The following is a 27801-nucleotide window of genomic DNA, read 5'->3' on the forward strand; positions in this document are numbered from 1 at the left end:
TTGACCATCACTATGTGGACATTTTAAAAAATGGCATTAACAACTAGACAAATCAGTCTATCTGGGATGGACTAAGCACTATGCGTTTTATAGGGCATGTGTCTCAAATTGCAAAGGTTTTAACTCAAGCACCTAGGTAGGCAAGCCCATTGATAGCCACAAGGAAGACAGTATCTGATACTAATATTAAATTAGTGATACTAGTGTTAATTCCAAGTGAAGTTATCTGGTAAATAACCAGATGTATTCAAATATTTGATTAGGGCTGTCCTCTGGCCCATCACCTTCTTTCACATAGGCACTTTCTCCTGAAGAATACAGCTGTCTTGCTTCTCCTCCAGGCTACAAAAGCAGCTACTAATCCTGACAGGGGAATAGTGGGAACATGGTTGAGACAATTCAAAGGTTTCCCAATTCCAGTGGCTGCAATTCCTCCAACTACTGAAGGATGGTGGCTGGCACTTGAAAGAATGAGATATTATATACTGGTCTTTTTGGTAATTGCACTGTAGAAAACCTGCAAGAGAAAACTTATCAATTATGCCTTTTGCTATAGAGCTTCAGTGTCCACTAACTACACGTGGCTGTTGAGCTCTTGAAATGTGGCTAATCCCAACTGAGATGTGCCATAAGTACACTGGATTTGAAGAATGGGTATAAAAAAAGGAATATAATGCATCTCAGAAACAATTTTTAATATTGATTACATGTTAAAATGATAGTATTTTGGATATTAGTTAAAATATATTAAACATTAATTTCACCTGTATGTTACTTTTTTAATGTGGCTACTAGGACATTGAAATTACAAATGTAGCTCACAATATATTTTCTTGGACAGCTCTGCTAGAGTATTCGTAACAAAAAACAATGACAACTCAGTGTTCAAGCATTTTATTAAGTAAGATAAGGAATCTCCACGTTGTTGCACATTCCAGCTTGTATACAATTAAGGGCATATCACTTGTTTAAAAAGATATTGCTGAGCAATAGGTTGGAAAGTCTGACAAGCCATCTTTAGCCAACTAAAACATTCAAGAACATTCAAAGAACAAGCACTGGACAGTAAAGGTCATGCAAGGCCTAGAATAGTGAATCATGAGAGCACTCACTCATTTTATCCTTTACTTTCAAAATTCAGATATGATCTTTAGCCAGAAAAAATCTGAAGACTAGCAGGTTGTCATTAGTCAGAAACACATTTCATCCAGTAATATTAAGATTCTTACTGGCTTGTTTGATTGGAAATAACTAAACCTTAACCATAGAAAAGGTTGGTTGTTTGCTTCTTTGTTTAAAAAAAAAAAAAAAAACAGTTACTGTTCTAAAGTGTGTCCTTTATTCTTACTATTCCTTAAAGTTACTGAGCTTTCATTAAAGTATGTATCATGATACCTAAACCCAGGAGTCCCAGCTATGACCTTTTTTTACTTAGCTACAATAAACATCAGTCCAAGATAGAACACTGTGAAGATTAAAGAGACTGTGAATAGTGAAACAATTCAGTGAGGCTGTAATAATCTAGACTCTATTTTAGGTAACACTAAGTTTAAGAACCTATAGACTTTTCCTTAGTTGGAAGTTCTGAACTGGTCTACAATGAAAGCTGTTTATCAAGTTTACAATGGTGGCTGACTAGAAAATAAAGCCTATACTCATGTAGCCTCAACCTTATTTGTTCAATATACTACATTTAAGTATGACCACCATATACTAATGGGTAGGAGACATGATCAAAGACCCTTTTGCAAGCTTCACCTCCCCACATCCTTTACTCGCCCACCCAACCTCCTATACAAGTTTCCCCTGCTTTAAGCCAAAAGGTCAGTCTAGACTCAAACCTGTCTGAACTAAGTTTATAGGCAATACATGCAAATAAGGGAAAAGTTAAATTCATTTGTCAACAGCAAACATTATAAATGTATGCTACTATCCCACTAAACAAAGACCCCGAGACACCACAAACATAACACCTACATTAGGTTTTTTTTAAAAAAAAGAATCTTGAAGTAATTTCATTTTACAGTGGTTGAATTTACCCACCAAATGCTTAATGACCACAAAATGTTTCTGCAACTAAAAGTAAAAGATAGAGAATTATAGGGAGTTGGGATTACATGTTAGATACTAACGATCTTCAAGCTTTGAAGATGTCATTGCATGAAGAAAATTATGGGAAACACTGTTCCCGATAATTACGTACACCCTTAGTGTAACATATGGAGATCACTGTCTCCGATATAGACACTGTGGTAGGCAAAAACTACCTTGTTCTTTATACATTATGGAAGACACTGCTTCCGATAATGTGAATTAGATTTGTGACAAAGGTACTGGAAATTTTGCAAAATTGGAATTAAAGTTACACCTTGGACAAACTGAGCTGTAAAATTTTGCACATAAAAGTATTACCACAGCCTTTAAGTGACATTTATTTACAACATAATAAAATTCATTGCATTTAGGAAAACTATCATTTTTATCTGCTCAGCTAAATAGAAGTCCAACTTGACTAGCAATTCTAGTTAAATTTCATTCTTTCCTAATATTTAGTGTTATAATTTATTTGGCTTATTTTTATTTTATGTGGCTGTTTTCTAAAACCCCCAAGCATTGACCATAAATGCAAAACTTCCAGTATCTGTTGGGTTTTATTAGCAGATGCTGCTTTTATTTAAAAAAAAAACCGACAGTATAACTGTCATAATTATGGAAGGCACTGCTTCCGATAATTATCTTCTATTTTAAAAAAACACCATTTATAGTGAACTCTGTCACTGATAAATAAACAATAAATATCTCAGTGCCAAAATGATAGAAACTTTCCCACAAGATGAACACTTTGGCCAAAATTTGGCAATGTGTTCTTTAGAGTCTGACAAACTGAGTCTGAAATCAAACACCTAAAACTGGTTCTCTTTTTTTGAAATACTTTGGGGAAAAAAAACAAAAATAGAACACTAAACAAAAGCTTATGGGGCTGGGGACAGAAGAAAAGAAAATATACTAAGTCTTTGGCTTCTGGTATCCTCTTTTCATAAATAACCTTGAGGTTAACACATTAAGGCCTTACTTCCGTGATAAACAGTTGAACCTCATTTTATCCACCTGAAGGACCTCTATTTCACATCTTGTTGGCTGGAAAACAAGTCCCATCTCTTCTAAAAGTTAACTGTTCATACAGGCATGTGGATGAAAACCAGCTAAATCCTTATGGAGAGGCCTCTATTTCATTTGGAGAATAAGGTCTTACAACCTGGTATCTCCTATCTAGCATCAAATAAAAATGGAGGATTACATTAACCTACCACTTTTAGCCTTTAGTATATACCACCTTCCTCCTCCCACCTCAAAAGATACCAGCTCACGTCCTTAGGATTTAAAGCAATAGTTCATGTAACTGGTTCTGACTTTTTCATAACTGTAACAGCAAAGAGGCAGTTACCATTACAAAGCACCTAGAATTCTAGAGATAATCAGAGAAAATATATTATCTTGAACATTCTTAAGAGGTTATTCACTTTAACTTGAAGTGTACAGGTACCTACCTTGTATTAAGCTGCTGCCTAAAGATATCTAGAAGTACCAAGATAATTGGGTAGAATTTTAACATTAGGTTTTGTTGCCCTACTGAAAATTTATCAAAACCAGCACAAGTCTAGAAACCAGACTGCCCTTCCATTCTTAGAATAGGCTATGGGCATCACATTCTAAAACTCATTGTCAATGTCCCAAATGTCACCAGAGAGGGCATTTGCAGCACCCTGAATAGTCCAAGTAATTAGAGCCAATTGGTTTCTCAGGAGTGTTTCATTAAAAGCATTGCTATTTTTCTGACGCAGCTTCAAGTTCTCTAGTAAAGCTGACAGAGTGTGAGAGCCAGAGCCCCAGAAGATATGTCGGAAGGGAGAATCCCTTGGAGATACATAAGGTGAGAGGAAGTGATATTCCACCTACAAAAACAAAACATACATGACAGCTTATGCAGTACTATGACTTTTGCTGTAGGGGAAAGGACTTGACAGAATAAAATAATTATGTATCATTCTCTAACTTCAAATGTTGAGTTTCCTTGAATTTAAGAACATTAAGAACCAGGCTACTAATTTCTAAGATTACAATTCTAAAGCAAACTCAATTTAACTGTAGAGGGCTTTTTTTTTTTTTTTAAGTTGGAGTACATGGAAGGTTTACAAGAAGTTTCCACTGTAAGAAAGTCTCTCTGCTTCTTCCAAGCAGACTAGGAAAAAGTAATTAAGGTATGAGTTAGACAACAGAAACACAGGGAAAAGGACAGCTAAACATCATTAATGGTCCCTTCTAAAAAATGCACTTCTTGGCTTAAAAACAAATCAATACTAGTTCTAATGTCACTAGTATTTTTGTTTGGGTATGTTAATTATAGATCTTACTAAGAGTTAAAATCTGTGCAGCATTCTAGAGCAGCAAAGGATTCTAGGTTTCTGGAATTATTCCACTTTTTGGAAATGCAAGATTAACCAATTAAAAATTAACATACCTCTCTTTTCTAAGAGTTTACTTACTTTCATGATACGGTTATTAATTTCCCTCATGACAAATTTGTCTGCTTTCTCGGCATTCCTGAAATCGGTTGTTAGTTTCGAAACAGCACGGAAAAAGTCTCCACGTGCAGAATACAGCCACTGCAGAGTCAGATTCATCTCCTGAAGCAGAAAGATATGAAATTCACTATTTGAAGTTGTATTTCTAATTTAGAAGATTTTGGTTAAAGGAGATGACTCACAGACAAGTTCAAGACCCAGGGGAAGCTAGACTTAAGCACTCGTACAAAAGATTTCAAGCTCTATGGACTGTAATAATACTCATATCTGAGACTAGAAGATAGTACAAGTATCCATTATTAACCTCATAAGAAAACCATCCTTAGAATAGAATGCTATGTGGTACACTGGTTCCTGTTCAGTTTCCCTAGGAGGGGAAATCTCAACATTTTGGTTCAAGAAACTTCAGAAGTTAGTTATTTCCAGCTGGTAAAGCCCATTTTTTTGATCATTACAATTAGTTTCAAGTTTTAAGAAAACCCTAATAAATAAGATTTTGTTATCAGTGATTTACTTCAATTTAGGGATACCACTTAGTAATATTAATGCCATCTTATCAAATATTTGAATGCTAGACACACAGGATCAACACCTAAATAAGACTGTAACGCTGGCTATGTTCTCTCTCCATCCATGTCATATCTGAAAGGTACATGGCTCAAATTCATAGGTTCCAACTCATAGTTAAGATCTTTATATCCTCTGGTTCCTACCCTCAGTCCTTGAACGTAATGTATTTATGGGCTGCCTAGAATACCTGGAGAATGACAGAAGGCTTAACACAACTCTAGATTCTGAAACACTTGCTGTGGTCTATCCTAGATCAATCCACAACCTCCCAACTTCCCTTTCAGAATAAGTTTCAGATTCCAAGCAAAATTATACCTCAGTTTATTTTTAAATATATTAAATTTAGCTATCAATCATGTCCTTTCCCAGAAACAGCTAAACATCTTACTTCAAAATGCTTAATACTTCAAGCATACCTAGTTTTAATTAGTACTTACCTTTATGTTTGCTTTGAATTCTTTAATATCCTTCAAAAATAAAAGTAATTTGTCATTATACTTCTCATAGTCCAAGTTCAATTCAATGTCATGGATAAGTTTAATTATGAGCTGGCCAGCCACTTCTGCTGCTGCACATGCCATTTTGTTCAACTGAGGAATTTTCTGACTCAGAACTTCATAGGTATCCATGGTAGTGCCCAAATAAGGATAATCTGTGTCCTGGAAAACCAAGATAGGCTATTGTACTCATGTGGACTATAAGAGTTGGAGCCTCACGTTCAGGCTTCACCATCAAGGTAACAGTAACTGCGACTCTTTCTTCCCTTGCTTCTAATATATTCCTACCCCAATTTTATCTCATGTATCTACTACTCTAAACTCTTCTACTTCCCCTGAATTTAATCTACTCCTAGAAATCTGCTTTTTTCTAGGTACTACGGAATCCCTCTTCTATCATACCATATGTCTTGGACAGATTTCTAGCCAAATTCCTTCAGGCAGTATCCCTTGGTCTCTTCTCTCTGGGAAGTTTGGCCCATGTTCATGGGAAAAGAGAACATGCATAAAAAGCACCTTCAATATAAAGTGTTATTCTTATACTAAAATGTACCTTCTTCCTAATCACGCAGCGCTATCTATTCATACAAATTACCTTTTTAACAAGAATGTCTGATGCTCTCAAGAACTTCTCTCTACCTTCATTAGATAACTTTAGTCACTATTTCTTATTCTTCAACTCTATTCTCTACCACTGTCCTTGATGACAATCTCATTGACAATCCTTTCGTCTGACCTCAATTAGTACTTTCAGGCTGTATATTCCTCTGTTACCTTTACCTCTGAACCAGAGGCTTTTTTTTTTTTTTTAAACTACTGGAGGTTTTTAATATTACCAATATATTTGATAGGACAATGGAAATTTCATGGAAAGTGAAATGAAAGACCTGGGAAGTCCCATTACTACAGTTCCAAAATTGGATAAAAATCCAGAACAAGTAGAAGACCAGGCAGAGGAGATTACAGATGAATTGATGGAATTTTCCCTGGATGGTCAAGAAGAGGCCAAAGGTAAAGTGGTCACTGATGGTGTCTTTGCATTCTTCACATTCCTTCCTTCATTCTTTTTTGTTGTTCTTGCTATTTCTATTTATTTCTTTTTTTAAAAGTGTTCCCTGTGGTGTACAGTCCATTTAAAAATTTTTTTCTTCTAGTAAGATATATTCAACCTAAAATTGCCCCTTTTAACTACGTTCAGATATATAATTCCCTGCTGTTAATTACATTCACTGTGTTGTCCTATCGTCACCACCATCTATTACCAAAACTTTAAAATCAACTCAAACAGAAAAACTGTAAAATTTAAGCATTAACTCCCCATTCCTTACCCCCATTCTAGCCCCTGGTAACCTATATTCTAGGTTTTTACTCTGTGAGTTTGCTTATTATAATTAATTCATATCAGTGAGCTCATACAGTATTTTTGTCCTTTTGTATCTGGCTTATTTCACTCAGCATAATGTCCTCAAGGTTCATACATGTTGTTGCATGCACTAGGACTTCGTTCTTTCTTATTCTATTGGATGTATACCCCACATATTGCTTATCCATTCATCTGCTGATGGACATTTGGGTTGCTTCCATCTTTTGGCAATTATGAATAATGTTGCTATGTACATTGGTGTGCAAATATCTGTTTGAGACCCTGCTTTCAATTATTCTGGGTATACATCTAGTAGTGGGATTGCTAATTCATATGGTAATTCTATACTTAGCTTCCTGAGGAACTGCTAAACTCTTCCACAGTGCCTGTCCCATTTTACATTCTTATGAATGAGTGTTTCTATTTCATTTTACATTCCCATGAATGAGTATTCCAATTATGAAATTTATTTGAAAAGTTTAAGTGCCCTGATTAGCCAAAAACATCTTGAAAAAATAAGAATGATGTTGGAGGACTCACATTTCCTGACTTTAAAACATACTTCTACAACACTACAGTGGTAAAAACAGCATGGTACCTGCACAATAACAGACACACAGACCGGTGGAATCGAATTGAGAGCTGAACCAGAGGCTTTTGAAATCTCAGACTATGTTTAAAGTTTTTAAAAAACATGACTTCTGAAAGTCAATAGAAATCATTCATAAATAATTTCTTCAATCATAGGACCTGCCACCCCGTCCTTTTCATGTACTAAATAGGTATCATGACCAGCTATTTCAATACCAATCATACTGCTGCTCTAGCAGAAGGTCCAAATCCAGATCTTTTGTTTCTTCCTCACGCCAGACTGCCCCTCTCCTAGTCCTAGGCTAAAAAACCCAGTGATAAAAAATCCAGTAAGGATCTGGTCTCTAATGGATTGATAATTTGATGCCAACATCAATGGCTTCTACCCTATCCCCCTACCCCCTCTGCTAATTCTAGGATCTTTTCACCCCTTAGAAGACCTCATTACAGAGCCAGTTTTCCAATGCTATTACCTCAGCACAGAAGCCTTCATCATTCTGTTTACTCTCCCTGGCTTTCAGTGCCTCGTAATTGGCTAATATACCAAGCTCATCTTGTTTTCCTACAACTTTGTTGGTTCAAAATTTTTTCTCATGACAACCCTACATCCATTTGGTTTTCGTGCTTTTATCTATAACCCCTGCTTTTAAAAGACTAACAACTCTGGACTAACATTTAGAACATAATTCAGAAGGTATCTAGAACAGCTCTGTCCAAAAGAATTTTGTTATGATGGCAATATTCTATACCTGCACTGCCCAAAAGGTAGCCACTAACTATTCTATCATTCAGGAAATTAAGCCTCACCATACTTAATTGAAGAAGTTTTAGCAATAAACCCAAATTAATTAAGGTAAGTGAGCCTCAATGCTATGTTATCTTAAGACTGAAAATAAGGAAGAACATGATAACTGCATGTGTACAACTTCTTAAAACGTTTTAAGTACTATATGTAACTTGGTCTCAAAGTTGATATAAGAATATCTAAGATATAATGCTTTAGAGTACTTCAGACTTACCTCACCAAAACGGAAAGAAACTGCTGGGATTCCAGAATACGCAAGGAAAGGGAAAGCAGCATTATCAATAGAAAGTTTCTCACTGCAAGGAAAGCGAGAATGTGCCTTTACAAAGTTTTCTAAAAAACAGTCTGTGTTACCATGCAACCCATCACCTACCCCCAAATAAATTCTTAAATTGAACCTTTCTAAGGAAGGTAAGCTCATTGCAAAGTTACGTTCGCATCTCTACCTAACATAGTAAGTATAACTTGGTAATTCTAATTTTCTACTAGTTTATTCATTAATTTTTCTCAACGTACACGTTGTTGGTCCAGTTGCTATCCCAGTATATAGTCTGTCCAGTAATTGGATGTTTCACCTGTAAAATAAAAAATTAATTTACCGTTAAAACTAAACCTTTATGAACTTGCTTAATCAGACTAGTCACTAAAATGTTTTTCTCCATAAATGTTTTTGAAAAATATTTAATTTTTACATTAACTCCTTGAAAAAAAATTAAGACAGTTATAACAATATCAAATTTCTTAAGCTCTTCCTATTAGGCACTGTCACCTAATTAGGCATTTTAAAGGTGGCTTACCCATTTAAAGGCCCTCTCTAGCATTCGCAGTATGCCTATCTTGTTTCTGGCTTCTCCCTTCTAGAACATATTATACCTCGGCCAGCCTAACATATTAACACATTACTGCCTTGTTTGAAACCCTGTAGTAATCCCGAGTTTCCCATGGTATCAAGGCCAAGGGCTACTATCTGACCCTTCTTTACCTGCAACTTTAATCACTCCAATATATAGCCTCTCACCTCACTAGGCAAATATCTTCACATATTCATTCTCTTTCAAAATTACAGTCATTCACATGGCTGTCTTTATTCAATGAATATTTCATATGGCCTTCTTATTTAAGTTTAGGTATAGCTCAAGTTCATTGAAACCTTCCTTAACATTCTGACTCTACAGACAATCTCTGAGAGCATCTATAGTACAGCTCAGGCCTCATGGCATCTTATTATATATTCCTAAATACACTACATATTTTTTGAAATCAGAGCTCTTCATATACCACTTCCTTCACCTTACATGATTCGCTAGGATGAGGTCCCAATAAAGCCAAGAGCCTGAATTAATGCTGTTATAGAAGTTATTCTAAATTCCTGTTATTGGTTACTTATTGTGATAGATTGAATCATATACCTCAACAAAAGACATGTTCTTAATCTTAATCTGCATTCTTGCGGGTGTGAACCCATTTATAAACAGGACCCTTTGAAGGTGTATTATCAGTTAAGGTGTGGACTCATTCAGGAATGGGATCTTCTAAAATCCTATTTAGGTGTGACCAAACTGAATCAGTGTGGGCCTTAAACCATATTACTGGAGGCCTTATAAAGAGAAAAAGCTATAGGAGGAAACCAAGGACACTGCCATTATGAAGGTGGATTGCCATCATTGGAACACCACATAATCAGATAAAGCACAGCCTAGCTGACACTTGGACTGGGGACTTATGGCTTCTAAAACTGAGAGCCAATAAATTTTAAGACACCCACTGTGTGGTGTTTGTCATGGCAGCTCTGGCAAACTAAGACACATACAATGGTTTAAATATATATGTTTTTCATCTTATATAAATTATAGACAAAAATTAAGTTATACTTCTTTGTAATTAGGAATATACTCACATCTTGCATCGTTTTCTCAATAAGTGAATACAACAGTGGGCTTGCAGAAACCTTGAGGTTGCCGGTACCTGCAAAGAGATTAATATTGCCCCTTCTCCAGTCAAGCAACTTCCACACTGATATTTCTATTTCTACAAGTGCTTAACAAACAGGAAGGCAGTAACCTAGATCAGTGGTCTACACAACAACTATCCTAATGAAACAGAAGAATAAGTGATTTAGGAATCAAGTTCTTTAGTAACTATGCTAACCTTAACTTGACTGAACTGAAGCTCTTACTACTTAAATTTGCATACTCTGATGCTGGTGATTCTTTTGGTAGCTTTTTGGTTCACCCAACTTGGGGCAGTCATCTGCTAGCTATAGTAAGCATGCTATAAATATGTTCTGCTGCATAAGTAAATCAGGGAAATACCTACTAAACTATTAAGGATTTAGTTTAATTGTAACTCCTTCCTTTTTCTTCCCAGTGTAGACATTTCACTATTTTCAGTTCATGCACTGGCTACATATGCCCTTTAATAATATTCAAACTCTTAGAAGTTTGATTATCCAGTATTTCTCTCAGTGATGCCATAACTGAGCAGGATGTGAATTAGTCTCTACAAGTACCATTCTATATGGTATGCTTTAGGTCTTCTGATCTAAAATATAGTCCAGACCAGTGGTTCTCAAACTTCAGTACATTAGAATCACCTGGACTGCTTCTTACAATGCAGTTCGCTAGACCCAAGCTCCAGTTCTGACTCGAAAGGTCTGGAGTAGGGCCAGAGAATTTGTATTTCTAACAGTTCCCAGATGATCCTGATGATACTGGTCTGGAAACCACACTGAGAACCACTCTCTAGACAAGGCAATCTGTGCCCATTCTTTAACTTGTACTATTTAAGTGAAAGCTAAGTCAATCTTTCGATCTGATTCTGGGAAATATAAATTCTAAAAAATAACAAGTGCTGCTTTAGAAAGCTTTCGTCTGCTGTTTTATAAGAAGTTTACCTGAATTCTTAAGCAGCTAATGAAAAGGACACTTACCAAGAACAGCTTTATCCAGATTAATGTACGTAAAAGCCTTTAAATGCAAAGTGGAAAGGTATCCCTAGAAGAGAAGGGAAAATATTAATGTACTAATATTTATTTATCTATTTATCCTATAGAGTAGCTACTATTAGGCATTTATTTTTATATTGGGTTCTATTGAGACTAAATATACAAAAAGAAAGATGGTATAACCAAACCCAAAAGAGCATGGTTTCTGGAAGACAGCTTAAGCCAATTAAGTTCAGCTGTCCATTCCAGGTATGGATGATGTATAGATAATACCTCTAGCCATTCAGTGGCACCAACAGCTCCAAATTCTCCAGCACTCCAGCTGGCAAAGACAATGCTTCTTTTGGGTTTAAACCCACCTGAAAGAGGACAAAAAGTTAGTTTTACCTCGGGGAAATATTATAGAGGCAACCAACTTAAGATGAACCAGCAGACTCTAATTCAAGACAGCAGATTAAAAAATATTTCCTTTCTTCTTGAGGAAAGGACAATAAAGGAATAGGAATAGATTTTAAAAGAAACCTACAAAAACAGGATAGGGAATCATTAGCAAGTAAGATTTCAAGTACATAGTAGGGTCAGCTTACTGGTAGTCACCCTGTACAACTCCATTCCTTCAGTCCTTTAACTTCTGGGCCAAGAAATATCGGAAACACAAGAGATATATAAAATCATAGTATAAGTATGGTGTAAGTATCTTCTTTGAAAACAATTTGCTTAGAGATAAGTCACTTAAAATATTGAACTATTTCTAAAACAATTACAAATAGAATGAAAAGTCACAAATTTAAGTTATGGGAAGAGTTTTTAGAGAAATTACGTTTGTGATAACTTCTTTGGGACTACATGTGCCATTGTCCCCCATCCCACCCCATTCCCTGCATACATGTTTTTCTACATTAAATATTTTGTATAAAAATTAAGCACTGCAACTTACCCAATGACCCAAAGATTCAAAACATAATGGGGGTTTGCATATGTATGTGGCAAGTGTAGGGGAGTGGCAAGTACCATGAGAGAAAGGCTTGAAAGTAAACAGAATGAAATTATAATAATTGTTAAGACCTTAGTACATTAATATAGAAGTTTGCCGCTGATTTCAAATGGATTCCTTAGGGACCAAGTTAGATTTGCTATATCATTCTGGATATGTCAAACTAAGAATTAGGGCCCAATGTAACACACTACCAATGTGTCAAAGAAATTGATGATTCCCAGTGCAATGCATGGAAAGCTGTTTTAAAGTCAAATGGCAGGTACAACAAAAGAATTTGTCTTGTGTTAAAGAACTAAGGATCTAGCATTAATGAGAGAACCCTAAGAACAGAGGCAAAAGTAAATAAAGCATATAATAATATTTAGAACTTTTGTAGTATATAGATATTTAAAGCCTCAAAACTTGTACTCTACCTTTTAAGACCATATCTGAGAATATCCGGGCAAGTTCCAAGAGAAGAGCTGTTCCTACACTGGATTTTGCAGCTCCAGAACCCCAGGCATCTCTCTGGGCCCCTACCACAACATACCGGTCTTAAAAATAAAAAAGAAGACGATAAATAATGTAATCTTTTTTTTTTTTTTTTTACTGTTTTCTAACATTGAGGTCTAGCATAAGCAAGCTAATATAATTGTAAAAATGCAGCATATGTATTAAAGTTAAAAGAACCTTACTTTAGATATGACTTAGGATCCAGAGGATTAAAATTTCACATGACAACACTAATACCCTTTTTCCTTATTAGTATTGCTATTCTTTTTCTACATTATGACTAATTTAACTCAGTAACTACTTATTTGTGGTCACTAATTGTTTAAGAAGCAACTTATGTCCAAGAGCTTTCCTTACTAAAAAATACAACTGTTTGACTGCTTTAAATGGATAGAGTTTCCATTCCAGGGATTGGTAAACTACAGCCTGCATGCCCATTCATTTATGAATTGTCAGCTGCTTTCATACAAGAACAGAGTTGAGTAGTTTCAACAGAGACCATAGGGCCTGCAAAATGTTTATTGTCCACCCCTTTAAGAAGTTTGCATGTCACTGGTTTATTCAATAATTTAAAATAGATATTCCAGTCATAATGGTCAGATTTTAACAAGTCCATTTCCTAGGGCCCTATTACCTCCCAATAAAGCCAACACTTCAATAGTCACAGACAAGATTTAGCACCTCATGAAACCAAGCTAAAACAGCATCCCTGCACTCCCTCCTTCTCTAGCCACATTCTTAGAAGAGCAAGGGCACAGAAATAATGGAAATACAAGACAAAGGTCTTTACCTGGTTCTTCAAAGCCTTTGATAACACCAAAGATGTTAAAAATTTTTGTCTCTTTCAGCACATTTTTCACAGTGAGCTTCACATTCTTATTTTCTAAGGATAGCAATTTGCAGGAAGAGTCTGTTTTCCAAATAGAAGGACAGTCTCCTTCCATATATCTAGAAGTACAAAACAGGGATCAGAGTTCTGAGTTATCGTTACTTCCTCCACGTTTGACAAAATCAGTCCTACTTTCTGTCCAGTAAAGTTTTCTACTAGGTAAAAGAACATATAAAATTTATTTCCTAGTGGTCAAACATCTGTCTTACTCTGATCTGTAGGCAGTCATTTGAAAACCATAAGTTACTTCCTAGTTTAATCAATGTTTTGTTAAACTTTCTCTATCTCTTTTCATACCATGTATGCCTTTCTGCCAGAGACATAGCTATAGTTTACATTTGAAATACATGCCAGGATGAACTCAAAATGAAAGCTGTATGTAAGACCATTAATATATTCTCATGTTTCCTAACCCTCTCCACTAACAAGGACAGTATACAATTCTCATTTCATTTTGAAAAGAATATTCCCATGTTGCTGGTAGTCATATATATTCCCCTGCTTCTCATATGTTATCCAAACAATGACTCCTCCAAAGGGGCTCTCTTATATATATATATAAACATTAAAACATTATTACCCCCATTACACACAGATAAGATAGGCTGGCTTCAAAGTTGGGAAAGACTTGCAAATTCCCAAAGGTGGAAAAGTATAGCCAATTGTTTTAAGATCTTCTCAAATCAACTTAAACAGATTATCATTCTTCCCTAATCATAAAACTTCATCGTGCAAGACAGTGTTCAAATAAAAACTTACCCAAACAGCTTTTCTGCACCAGCTCTGGAAATAGTTTGGACAGGTATGTTAGGCAATCCTGATGACTGAGATGGTGGAAACTGAGTGTGATTAAAGGAAGGGAATCCAGGTGTATAAGGGTCACCTGTTCCCAGATGAGCCTGTTAAAACAAGAGTAATTAGCTCCACCAGGCACTTATTTAAGAATTGCCCTATAATATTCAGATTTATTATGAGGCTACAAGCCAAGTTTAGTTTAGCCTTACAAGTCTGAAAGTATGCATGGCTCTACAACATGTGACTTTTTTTTTTATATGGCATATGCTAAATTCTCAATTCAAGACACTATTGATAAAGTACTTTTAGCAAAAAGTAATAACCAGGTCACAAAGTGACCATCTTCTTCCTCTCACAAGAAAAAAAAATATTTAAAAGTATTTAAATTCTATTTATTTCTACTGTGGTAAATGGAATCCAGCAACAATCTGGAGAACCCAAAAAACTCATTTACTCAAAAAATAAGAACTCACATGCCCAAAGAGTGGAAGGTCTGCCTTAACAATGGGAAACATAGCATGGTCCATGTATATCAAAACACCAGCTGCATTAAAGCTTTCAGCATTTGCAACCTAAAGAAAAACAAGAAAAGCTCAGAAAACAAAGAGCTGATCATACAAAATGGAAAGAATACATATGGGACTTTATACTACAGGACAAATGGTTACCTGACAAGGCAGGGGACTAGACAGATACTCCCGAATGTTTCAAATAGCTTATACATTTAGGAAAAAGTATTTCCCTTAAAACTATCATTAAGGAGAGTTTGGAAGATAAGAGAAATAATAAAAACCCATCCAAGTCAACTACTTTCTTTTGATATGTTCCATTCTATTTCCTGTGTAGGTTTGGCCTTTTATTTTTCTTTTTATAAAACTTAGTTATTATAAATGAATTCTATAACCACATAAAACTCAGTTACAGCAATGCAATTTAATCTGCTTCCACTTAATCATTTCTGATTACTTCATTTTCACTGAAAGATGATGGCTGCAAAATACCAAAATACTAAAATATGTAAAACTACAGCGTATAAATATGCTATAGTTTTGAAGTATCCTGTAAGTTTAGATAACTGGAACTTTATTGACTTGTTAAGCACTTTAATAAATTAAATTATATTATCAGGTATGAGAATTCAAGACTGCTGGTTTTCATAACTTAAGAAAATTAACAAGAAGTATCACTGAACTGAGGATTGAAATACCAAAATATTTAATAACCCATGCTCACCTTTTCTGCAAAAGTGATCTTCCCAGCTCTAACAATCACTAAAGATCCATTCACAGAAGAATCTGACTTCTCAAAGTCATTTTTAGTGCCAAAATTAACATGGACCAGTTTACCCTGGAACAAAGACATTAGAATTAATGAGTATTGTGGTGTTAGAACAGTCATAGAATCTGAGACAGAAGGGTCTTTACAGATCAGGCCTGAGAGAGGAAACAAAAAGAGGGGAAAAAGGAGGCTAAGGCCCAGAAAGGATATATAAGAGTTCTAAAGTCAAAACCTGTCAGGGTTTTTAGGAATTAAATCAAGATTTCTAGCCTCATATATTCATGTCTTTCATTATCCCACGCTGCCTTTAATCTAAAGGGTATTTTACATTACTTCAGATATTTTGTGGGGAGAGAAAGGGTAACAGAATGTGTTAAACGGCAACAAATACCAATATAAATATTGTAGGCTACCCATGGCAGCACCAATTATACATCGTTCCCACACCTGAACCCAAGACAGTAGAGAACATAGAGAGGAATAGGCTGTAACTGAAAGGTCTGATAATGAATCTGCTCAAAATTGTTAAACACTTCTATTACAAAAAAGTGAATTTTACACAGACCAAATTTTAAATGTTTATACAAGTTGTCATCATAATGTACCTAAACTCTATTAGCGTTTAGATAAATAGCTATAAACTGACACTAACAACCAAATATCTGAATATAGATGTTTGCTAGGGAACTAAAACCCTCAATGTTCTTTAACAGAACAATCTACTCACCTCCAAACCCCTTGCTTGTAGGAAGACAGGAAAAGTAATTCAACTTAGGTAACCAGAAAGGCAGAGAATGACCATAAAACTTCGTCTAGCTCAGAAGGCACCCACTAGATATACCCCTGATAATCAAATTTGTGGTGTTTAACCTGAAAATGATCTGTTCCATCTGGCTGTTTTCTATTTCTGTACTAGTTTGAACATATTTGCCCAAATTTTGAAAATACCAAGCATTAAAGAATCAAGCGAAGACTATACCCCAGCCAAGATGATTATTTATATTTGTCCCCATGTAAGGGGGTATCTGATATATGCATTCATTCAGCAAACAGTACCATGTGTTGGGCATGTCCAAGGCTCTGGGGATGTGTTGGTAAATGAAACCAACTCCTACCCATCTGTGTAGCTTATATTCTAGTGTGGAGACAAATGAATAGATAATGTCAAATGCTGTCAAGTGCTATTAAAAAACATAAAGCTGGATAAGGAGAAAGGAATTAGAGAGAAGGCATTTTAGAAAAGGTAATCAGGTAAGACTTCCCCAATGAGATAATGTCAGAGAAGATATCTGCACAAAGTCGGGGAACAAGCCATGTTGATACTTAGGGGAAGAGTGGTCCAGGCAGAGGGAAGGCAGATACAGAGATCTCAAACTGGGAGCATACTTGAGTTTGAGTGTTTGAGGAACAGCAAGGGGGTCAGGGTGGCCAGAGCAGAGTCAGCGAGGAGGAAAGCATTAGGACTATTTAGGGCCCTGCAGACCAAGGTGAGGATTTTAGATTTTATTATAACTCTAGTGGGAAGGCACTGGAGGGTTGAGAACAAGAAAAATCTCATGATCAGTTGCATTTCACAAGTAAATTTATACTATAATTCCTAAAAACAGTAGAGATAAAGAATAGTTTAAGCTACTCAACAGGGAAAAAAGTTGAGTGCACTATTCTGCCTTACTTACAGTAACTGTCGTAGCTTTACTATAGGCCACATAGCCCTCAGGATTCTCCACCAGGGAGAACGAGTTACCGTCTACACTCATCACGGACACCGAGTTTTGATCAGCACTGAAAAAGAATAAGTTAAAGTGAAGCTAAGACCATCCTGGAAAAAAAAAAAATTAAATGGTTTTTAATACATTTAGCATTCCACTTGCATTATTCAACTTGAGGAAATTTAACTCTGAATCTTAGCCCTGATTTTTACTTTTGAAAGTCCTTGCTATATTTAGCATACTTGAAAATAGCTACTTCTCTATAAAACAGTTTACCATCTTTCAACATACCTGCCTTTGACCTGAATCTTAACAAAATGTTCATCATGCCAGGCTTTGCTGAGTTTATATTCACGGAATTTATTTTCAATAAAAAATGCAAGATTTTCTTCTTTTTGAGATCCAGCTTCTCGAGGGATATATAGATTTTCATTCAGCTTCCTGGAGGGAAAAACATCAATGTTAAAAGAAGCGAAGTTTAACTTAAAATAAACATTTAACTCAAGGATAAAGCAAATTGTTTAAAATAATTCAATATTAATATAAATTAACTGTGACTTGAAATTTCTGGGTTGACCAAATAGACAAACTTGGAAGAAAAATAAATTGTGCCCAATATCTGAAGTTACTTATATCTTCAAAATTGTTAAAACCTCTTTATCCATTTTAAGACAATCCTTCAAGAGTCTCATCCTAATAAAATATATCTGGGTAGGGTAGTTTTAAAGTGAGTGGCTTCCAAAAGATCTGTGTAATCAGAATGAAATTTGGTTATTCAATTGGTCATCTCAAGATTTGTAGCTTCCATTTTCCCCTACCTTGAAGCATTCTGAGACCTCTGGAAGCAAAGCAGCTCTTTGTTCTGAGCTCCCAGGTTCTTTGTAAAGATTCTCAATATATTAGTTATTTGATCTGTTTTTTGTAGGCTATTCTCTGACTTCAAATCCATATGTCTTATGTACAGAACATGTAAAAGTATTGACTAGATGAAGCAAAAATGCCAAGATTTCTATTTTAAGACTAAAAGAATTATAGTACCATTGACATTGTAGGAAGCTGGTAAAAGGTAAAAGATGTATTTGTTCTTTACACACACACACACACACACAGTTAGATGTGTGTCTAAAGAAGATATTAAAAAATCTGACAGGAGCCTTAAGGACACTTCTTACAGTAAGGATTAGTAGGTAAGAACCAGAAGAAATCAAGGAATACTCAAGACATACGAAGTTGGCAGTCAAGTCTGTCGAGATGCGGAGGATGGAAAAGGCTACTGATGACCTTCTGGAGAGTAGCAGAGCTTAGTATAATGTTGCAAGGGGGTAAGATGGAAAATCAGAGCAGAAGAAGCCTGACAGCAAGCAACAAGCTACAAAGAACCAGATGGCCAAAAGTTCAAGGATCTGGGAATTATTTTAAGAAAAAGGAGAGTCCCCAGAATAACTGTTCTACCAACTTTTCTCCCTATCAACATAATTTATATGCTATACTGATCCCTTACTCTGTAACTAAACCTGGAAAATCTCCCTTACTTTAAAAACCTTTTCCTTGAGACTGTCACCCTTGATTTGTTTTACTGCATTTAATAATCAGTAAGTATGTGTTAAAATATTACGGTTGAACTTGGGAAGTAGCTCAAGCTTACTTGATGGTGCTGGTGAACGCTGCGGGATCCAGTTTCTGTGACAACATTGTTTTGAGATCTCCCCAAAATAAGTGAGGTGTTTCAGGGAAATACTCTTCTGCCTCTGAGTTCTCTGTCTCTTCTGTGTCTGAAGATTCTGTTACTGCCGGTTTCTCACACTTAGTTTTTGCTTCTGCACGTTTACAATAGCCCAAGTAGCCAATCATAAATCCTAAAGATAAAATGTTTCAGAGCTTAACACATGGAATTTCATTTATGATATATTACTATAGGAATTACTTAAGCTAAGCCTTGAAAATGCTCATTTTAAGTAAATTCTAAGCAGTTTGAAAGTAAATAATGCATTTTAAATTTATGTATTTTAAACCATTCAGTGCAATAAATTACCTAGTATCATTATTTTAAACGTTACCTGTTTAAAGCATAGATATCTAACCTTGATCCCCTAGGCTGGATTTGTATGTTACAAATATTATAAGCATATTTCTAGGATAACATTTAGACATTACATTGAAATGATTCATGTGTCTCTCTTCTCCCACAATTCTAAGTTCAATGGCAGATATAGAATCTTAAGTCATCTTTCTATCCCTAGTGCCTAACACAGTGGCACTTAAAAAATACAAAATAAATGTTTGCTGAGCTGAATTAACAGACTTCCCAGAGTTTATTACAGTCATGAATGGCAATTCTTACCAATCAAGAAAAAGATGATGATAGCAATAATTCCATAGCAGATAGTTCCACCAAACCTTCTTGGTTTTGTGACGTTGGCATGATTACCCCCCATGTTACTGTCACCATTTTCTTCTTCATCTGCAGCCAGTTTCATCTCCACATGACTGTTATCACCATCTACCTGTCGAGCCAGACTAAACCGGGTATACGACAATGGCTCTCCACCAAACTGAGATTTTAAAAAGACAGAAAGCAAGCATTATGGAGGAGAAGATTAAGGGAACAGGAACATTTATGAAAAGTTTAGTCAGGTGCTATACTTTTACATACCTTTACTATGGTTTATTATACATTCTTTAAAGAAAAAGAAGTTCTCCTTTCAAACCAACATTCTTTTGTGCCCAGTTCTGTCTATGTTATCTCATTCAGCCTTTTCATTCTGAGTTTCTGATATGTATTATACTACTATACATCTTGATCAGTGCTTTCTTTAGTTTATCTTTTCTACTTGGCTGTCCCCTTCCATCACACCCAAACTACCCTGAAACTTCTTATAAGCTTTTCCATAATTAATCCTACTCAAGATTGAGAATAACCTTCCTTTACAGGATTGATTATGGCTCAAGACCATGAGTTCAAATGTACATGAATATCCAATGGTAGCTTTGCATATAATTTCATGCTTACTACTTATGTATTTCATATCCTTGCAAACTGGTGACACAGAAATACAACTTAGAAGATCTTACCAAAGTAGAGAATGCTGATCTGGCTTGATCCATCATTCTGAACTGCCACACAGAGTAATCTAGAATTAGAACAGAGAGTTAATATAAGGATATAGATAGTACTATACCAGATCAGTGAGGGAAGCTCTTCATTCCTAAGCTAGATTAATTATTATAAATACATCATCACCTTTCTAGAAAGGCTCTTTAACAAAAATATTTAGTTTGCATGACAACTAAATTTAATGTGATCCTGAATTGGGAGATGGGACAGCTGGGAAGGACATTATTGGGACAAATATGAAATTAGAATATGGACTATATACCAGATAACAGTATTACATTGGTAACAGATTTTGGGGGTATGTTAATAGTTTTCTTTTTGGGGGAGGAGAACATCTTGATACTTGATATTAATGCTAAAGAATTTAAGGATGAAGTATCATGATGTCTGTAACTTAACTTTTAAATAGTTTACTAAAAAAAGTATATAAGAAATAAAGCAAATGTGGCAAAGTGTTAACTGGTGAATCTAGATAAAGGGTACATGGAATTCACTGTACTATTATTTCAATTTTTCTGTAGGCTTAACATTTTTCAAAATTAAAAATATAGGGAAAACTAGTTAAAATATCATCCATGGTAGGTAGATTTAAGTAATCAAATTTAGTAGTCAAGGAAAAGGAACAAATAATAAAGATAGTAGACAATTATGGGGGGGGGAGGGGAATAAAGCAGAATTAAGTCAAGACTGGTCATGCTACAAAGACCAATAATAAAGCATCTCCAAAATAAAAGGGGAGAAATCCTGATTCTTATGATTAAATGAACAGTTATGACAAATGATTTAGTAGCTTTTTGAACCAAAAAGAATAGATAAAAGAAAAACACAGATTATGCTATTTTACAGATGAAGCAGCCAATTATCTGAAAGGCCAAAAGGGGATAATCTAAAAATAAAATTCAACAGGTTATTGGGTTACAGAAATTGTGCTCTCATTTCCAGAAATTTAAGAAATGATTCATTTTATTCAAAGAAAAATGCACCTCTGTAACCAACAGTGAGTCTTAAGTTAAAGTACAGCTATTAACTAAAATCTGGACTTCCTAATTAATTTGGTTTGAATACATCTAGCTGCTTAAAAGTCGTATTATTTGAGATTTAGAAAATGGACATTTTTTGCATAGTATCAATTTTAACTTTTTCCCATTTAAGTACACTTACAACGCATTAAATAACCACATGGTCCAAAGCAAGCTGAGATATATGCAGATTGTAAAATGAAGGACATTCTGTAATCTGGCATTAGAAAAAGTCTCCTATCTAAAACCTATAAGCAAAATGTTTCTTTAAATACCCAAGCTTTAAAGACCAGAGCCAATAAGCAATAGATCACATTCTTAGAAACACAATCTCTTATCCCTTCTGGTACAAAACCTTATCACTACCACTGCACCAGAACTGTACCAACCCAATCGCTAGAGCCAGAACTAGAAGGCTCCACCCTGTACCAATTTTAACCACCTTTTTCTAGGAAAAAACACGTAAATGTTTAATACTTATCTGAATCAGCCGTTCCTCAAGTTTTATAGATTTAAATTAATTTAAGACTAAAGTAACAATAACTATATTTCAATTATTTAATAATTATTTAAATGAAGAATTTACAAATAAATCATGAGGAGATTGAGTGGTTGTGGGTCTGTATGAACAGGCTAATATTAATATAATATGTAATTATGATTTTGTATAATTAAAATCTAAGTACATTTTTAAATTGAGAAAACAGATATTTTACTTTTATTTCAACTCCCAGACACAAAATTAAGACTAAAACAAAAGAAATCACATTAGAGGGAAAAAACTGACTTAGGCAATTCCCATTTTAACCTCGTTTAACTCTATGTCTGTGAAGACCATAAAATTTCCATGATATCCATCAAAGTACTTCTAAGGCTTTATATATAACAAATTTGAGTGATTCTTTCAAAATGATCTCACACATAGTAAAGAAGCTTTCTGTTCAAAATTTAATGAATTTCCTTCCAACTCAAATCACTCTAATTTATGTGCTTTAAAAGCATGGGAGAAGAACTTCTCATACCAGTTGTAATAACACCATCCCATCAATAAACAGGTAATTCTGATAAAAGACAATATCAAAATGCCAAACATCACTTATCTGGCTTATTTCAAGATGTCACCATTAATGCTGATAATCATGAGAGACAAACCAAACATCACCTTAATTTTTATTCATGTTAGCACCTTGTATATCTTAGGTGTTCTCAATGGTAGCTAAACACATACACACACACATTCTGAAGCCTGTTGGAACGCTTTTTTGTTTGTGCCTTTCTGTTTGCACATTTTTTGAACCATAAAATGGAAGAAGAATCTGAAATGTCTTTGAGTCATGGGGGTGGAAGATAAGGGGTAGGGCAAGAAACTGCTAGACTACCATCCCAAACTTCTCTAAAACTCAATTATCTTATTTCTACTTTCTTGAAATATGATGTTAGTATCTGTTTAATTTTTAAAAGAATTTTCTTGAAGTCTTAGGCTACTCTGGGGTGTCTAAAAACCAGGAATTTGTATACAACATACAGTTAAGGAGCCAGGGGATCAGGTACCAATATACACTTTCTCTATAACACACTCAAAGCTGCTACTCCATTTTCCTTGAATTGAGAATAAGCCACTTATTTGATTACTGACAAGCTTACTTCAATTTAGAAAACAGGCCACTGCTTCGAGTCCTTGGAGCTCACAGGAAATGAAGCATCTCTGCTTGCTTTTGAGGCTTTTTTCTAGCAGTCTTCACTACCTAATACTTTCACGGCTCTCTATTTTCTCCAACATGAGACCAGTCGCTGCCTTTATACTTTAACATTCCTCCTCTGCTTCTTGAGGTTCTACTCATATCTTCCAGGCTCAGTTCAAGAGCCACCTCTGTGAAGCCTTCTCTGACTGCTAGCTCTCACCAATTTCCCTATCCTATAATATTTGGTATTGAATTATGTAGTAATTAAAAGGGAGTGAAGAGATTTTATTTCTTAACAATACTGGGGCATACTTGATGCACATGAAGTTCCAAATGATATGAAACAGAATATAATGAAAACCTTGGGCCTGGAATCTTGTCCCATCCCTGCAACTATTCTGGTTTATCCTAAAATTACTGGGCAAAGCTTGGACGGTATGGTGATTTTAAAAATAGAAAAACTTTAAAGTTTACCTGGCAGAGCCCAAGATTTCAAGCAAATGGTTGTAGAAAACCATTATGTAAACTATTTCCTTAGACAGCTGTGCATTTGCCAGGTGAAAAAGAAAGGATCTCATGAACCTACAAATTTCTGCAGTGCCCTCAGAACTCTTATGTACCTGTACATACTTATAATGACTAGACAAAAGATGATCAAGGTCTTTACTACATTTAAGAGTCTAACTTTATTGGCCTAAAATGAAAGTGTAGTAGAGGAAAGAAAAGGTAACAAGTAGGATGGATCTTCATTCCCATATAGCTTTCTGAAAAGAGAATGTCCATCTCAGAGCTCAGGATGACATGAAGCCATTGCAGTCTATTTATGTAGTGCTCATTTGGGGAGAGCAAACAGAAAGGCACAAACAAAAAAGTGTTCCAACAGGCTTCAGAGGATCATTTTTAACTGGATTTCACTGTCCTCTAATTCAGGTTTATCTGGGGACCTTGCTCCATTATAGAGAAATACATTATCAGAGGCAATTAACTGCCTCGCCTTAGGGAAGACCTAGCCTGCAGTACTCTTCTCTATCCAACAATTTTCAGCACAGCCTAGGTCCACAGCTACCTGCAAGAACACCCCACCAAAGAAAAGTTAAAGGGTGCTATATAGCCTTTTGGAAAACATCTCACATCAATGACAAGAAGTTTTAAACTGTGGATGTTCTTGTGAAACATACTGAATTTATTACAGTCCAAAACTGAGGAAAAAACCCAGCAGGGTTGGCCAGCATTTCAGATGGCCTAGACTTTATTTTTACAGTAGATAACAACCTCTGAAAATCAGCTTAAATGTCTTTGTTAAGGAGGTCAAACTCTTCAGCTCAGAGACAAATGAATCTGCACCTAGTATTCCAAATTCATGCCTAAGCCTAGAATGAAGGTATCAGGTACCCAATTACTTCTGTGACAATATTTACTCCTTCAATTCTCTTACCAAAGTGGGGGGTGGGTGGGTGGGTGTGGAGGAAGCAATCAAGTTCCCTGGATAAGTGACATATCCAAGGAGGGCAGAGGGAAAGTGTTAACCGTAGAGTTAAGTCACAAGATATTTTCTTACCCACCTCTCCCATCACCTTAGAGAGCTACCAGAAACAAGACACAATAGGCCTCTAATGCGTTTATAAATACAGTACAGGCCGTTAGGAATACTGCTAGTTTAGTGAAGGAGGAAGCTAAGACTATAGGTCTCACAAAACAGAAATCTCAATCATATTGTTTTCCATCTTGTAGCGGGGGCTGCCTAGCAATCTGAATATCCTTAACGTGAGAATATCAACAGCGGCGTTCAGTCGGATTCCGCCTTGGGAAAACTGAGAACCTGCACACAAGGCCAACAGCCTGGCAAGAAAAGCCGAGGGATACCACAGTTCGAATATACAGTTCGCAGAAAACCCCACCTAATTGCGCCTGACACACTCAAAACCGACTCAGCCCACGGTTACGAGCTCAAGGTCACCCACGAACCCCGACAGCCGTTCCCTGGGGCGACTTCCTGGGGAGCCATGTGCTCGCCGCGGAACAGGCAAGGCCAGTGCTGCCGCAGCGTGGCTGGCCCCCGCGCGACTGCCGCCTCGCTCCCGAACCTGCACTCTAGAGCTCTTCCAGGACGGTCTGCATTTCTGAAGGAAGAGCTACCGAGGAAAAGTCAGCGGCGGGGCATGCAGAGCTGAAAGCAGAATGGCGGGTCGGAGAGCGACCGTGGGTACTCCTCGTCTCGCCCTCAGAGCCCTACCAGAGAAGCCATTCGCTGCTCCGCGACCAAGGCGAGCTAGAAGGGGAAGGAAGGGAAAAGAAGGGACGGGACAACAAGGGAAGACAGACCCTCTCCCCACACCGCGGCACCTTCAGTCCCCTTCCCCGCCCGCCCCGAGGCGCCGCAGCCTTCCCGCTCTCCTGAGGATCCCAATGGCTGCTGGACAGCACCGAGATGGGCCGGACAGGAGACGGCTGGGGCCAGCCCCGCAAGCCGAGGGGAGGAAAGGAGGATCGGCGGAGCTCCAGCAGCAGTGTGTCACTCACTCAGGGTTCGCCTCCTCTAATCGCCGCAGCCCAAACCGCCACCGGCCGATCTTCTTCAAGCGGATAACCACCACCAACCGGAGGTTTATAGTCCGGCTTCTCCTCCTCCCGCCCCCGAACGTGCGTCACTTACGTATACGTGACGCCGGAAATGGGCCCCCTGGGGCCAGGCATGTGCGTACACCCAGACCGGGTTTCCTAGCTAGGGCGCGCGAGACCAGACCGGAGGGAAAGGGCGCCAAGGCGGCAGGTGCCTGCAGGAGCTGCGTGATTCGCGCACGGGATTCCTCCGCGCGCCTTTCTCTGCCGGTGCAGCCCTGATGCCCAGGAGCCCTCGACCTAACCTTGACCGCCTTCCGGGCCCTGCGGTGCAGTCTCAAATGGTGCTAACATGTACCAAGAAATTTTGGACACGCTGAAATAATTTTATATATGCAAGGGTTTGTCCTTGACGGGATATTATGTAGCCACTAAAGCCATATTATGAATATATATTTTGCAGTCTCAGAAACACTTGGGATAAGCAAAATGGGAAAAAATTAAAGGCAGAATGCAAGTTTGCATTTAGGATGTGTAAAAGCTGCATATGAACCAAGACTGGCACAGCGCTTTGCATCATGTTTGATATGTGAGGGAATGGAAGGGAAAATAGAAACAAGTGATTTGTTAGGGTGTTAAAATTGTCGGTGAACTTCCATCTTCATTTCCGTTAGGGTTGAGTATGGGATTGCGCAATGCATAGCAAATAAATAAGAGTGGATTCTTGTCACTTTTTAAACGCTTTCCAAACATCCACACACTCTTCCTCCCTCTGGTCTGTAACCTACACTCTGTTGAGAGAGATAAGACAAGTTCACAGATAGCTACAAAGCGAGAAAACGAGAAAACGATCAGGGCCATAAAAGAGTTGCAGATAAAATGCTATTGAGACCAGAGCCCTTAGGGATGCCGGACAGTCCTTTAAGTAAAATGCAAATCCGTTTCCGGGCCTCAGGCTCCTGATCTTCCCTTTATTCTGCTCTAAGATAGAGGAAGTACGAGGAAAACTGACGACAGCCCTTCCCTTTATCCTCGCTCCCCAAAATCTCTTCCCAAAGAGAAATATTGTAAAATGTTATCGCTGCACCTTAGTGGATCTACACAAGAGATGGTTAAGAAAAGCATGGGATGGATACAGATTAGCTATGGAAAGGGCCGCCTTGAAAATCAGACAATACGCTGAGTCTCCGCCCCACTTTCCTGTTTCCAAAGAAACAATGTTAGTATTCCTAGGTGAAAATCTTCTAACTTCATGGAGAAAATGGGTTTAGGAGATGGAGGACAGGACTGAACCTATAAAAATCCAAATTAAACAAAAAAAATTTTCATTCACTAAAACGAAATAATAAAGTGCATAACTTAGGATGTCAAATATATTTTTTCCTGCTTTTATTTGTAATAATGGATACTATACAATAAATTCCCTTTTACCATTCCTTCCTCTCTAGAAGCTTTGCATAGCATGCAATTTCAAGTAGATTTATATAAATTTGTTTTGCTTTGTTGCACACTATATATACTGAGATACAACATATTGGGATACAACTGAGGAAACCTTTTTTTGCCTTACACTCCATACAAAGGTTCAAAGATTTTATTTTTTTCTCCGATTTTTGTTATTGTTGTTATTACATATCATTATTATATAGCATTAGCTCCCACTTCTGAACCCCCTAGCTTGGATGCTTGCAATGAAATAAGGCTTTGGTAACCTTTATTTAAACTATCCAGCATAACTGAATTGGTATTATTCAATCTCTAACCTTCCATAAACTGTTACTTAAGACTTACCCTACACTGGAACCAAAATTCTTCTAAAAGGTGAACAGAAATAAAATAATGTTTTCTAGAATTTTGTATGAAGGAAACTGGAGGTTGAAGAGGAATTACTGTACAATGTGCTAAGAAAAAAA

General features: G+C 36.6%; 1 protein-coding gene and 1 long non-coding RNA gene across 2 annotated transcripts in view; one reads left to right on the plus strand and one right to left on the minus strand.

Annotated features, from left to right (window-relative positions):
• LOC119535044 overlaps positions 1 to 27801 on the plus strand; it is a 100962-nt gene that overhangs the window by 50480 nt on the left and 22681 nt on the right. The window lies entirely within an intron of this gene.
• Positions 879 to 25952, minus strand: TFRC (transferrin receptor). Its single transcript, XM_037837570.1, has 19 exons — positions 25850 to 25952; positions 20586 to 20644; positions 19855 to 20065; positions 19159 to 19369; positions 17805 to 17954; positions 17481 to 17586; positions 15760 to 15873; positions 15000 to 15098; positions 14491 to 14630; positions 13633 to 13790; positions 12764 to 12883; positions 11627 to 11712; positions 11339 to 11402; positions 10307 to 10374; positions 8926 to 8984; positions 8624 to 8705; positions 5591 to 5812; positions 4545 to 4685; positions 879 to 3953 (listed from the first exon to the last, which is right to left on the minus strand). Exons 2-19 carry the CDS (start codon positions 20619 to 20621, stop codon positions 3711 to 3713), a joined length of 2310 nt encoding a protein of 769 aa, XP_037693498.1. The 5' UTR covers positions 20622 to 20644; positions 25850 to 25952; the 3' UTR covers positions 879 to 3710.

This window comes from Choloepus didactylus, chromosome 1 (genome assembly GCF_015220235.1).
Source record: "Choloepus didactylus isolate mChoDid1 chromosome 1, mChoDid1.pri, whole genome shotgun sequence".
In the NCBI taxonomy this organism is placed as follows: Eukaryota; Metazoa; Chordata; class Mammalia; order Pilosa; family Megalonychidae; genus Choloepus; species Choloepus didactylus.

Excerpts from the sequence above, each read along its gene's own strand:
- TFRC (XM_037837570.1), bottom strand. The coding sequence starts at position 20,621 with ATGATGGATCAAGCCAGATCAGCATTCTCTACTTTG. Across the intron at positions 8,985-10,306 it reads TTGAGAAAACGATGCAAGAT|GTGAAACATCCAATTACTGG; the intron begins GTGAGTATATTC and ends TTTATTTTACAG. Across the intron at positions 5,813-8,623 it reads TTTCTTTCCGTTTTGGTGAG|GACACAGATTATCCTTATTT; the intron begins GTAAGTCTGAAG and ends TTGGTTTTCCAG.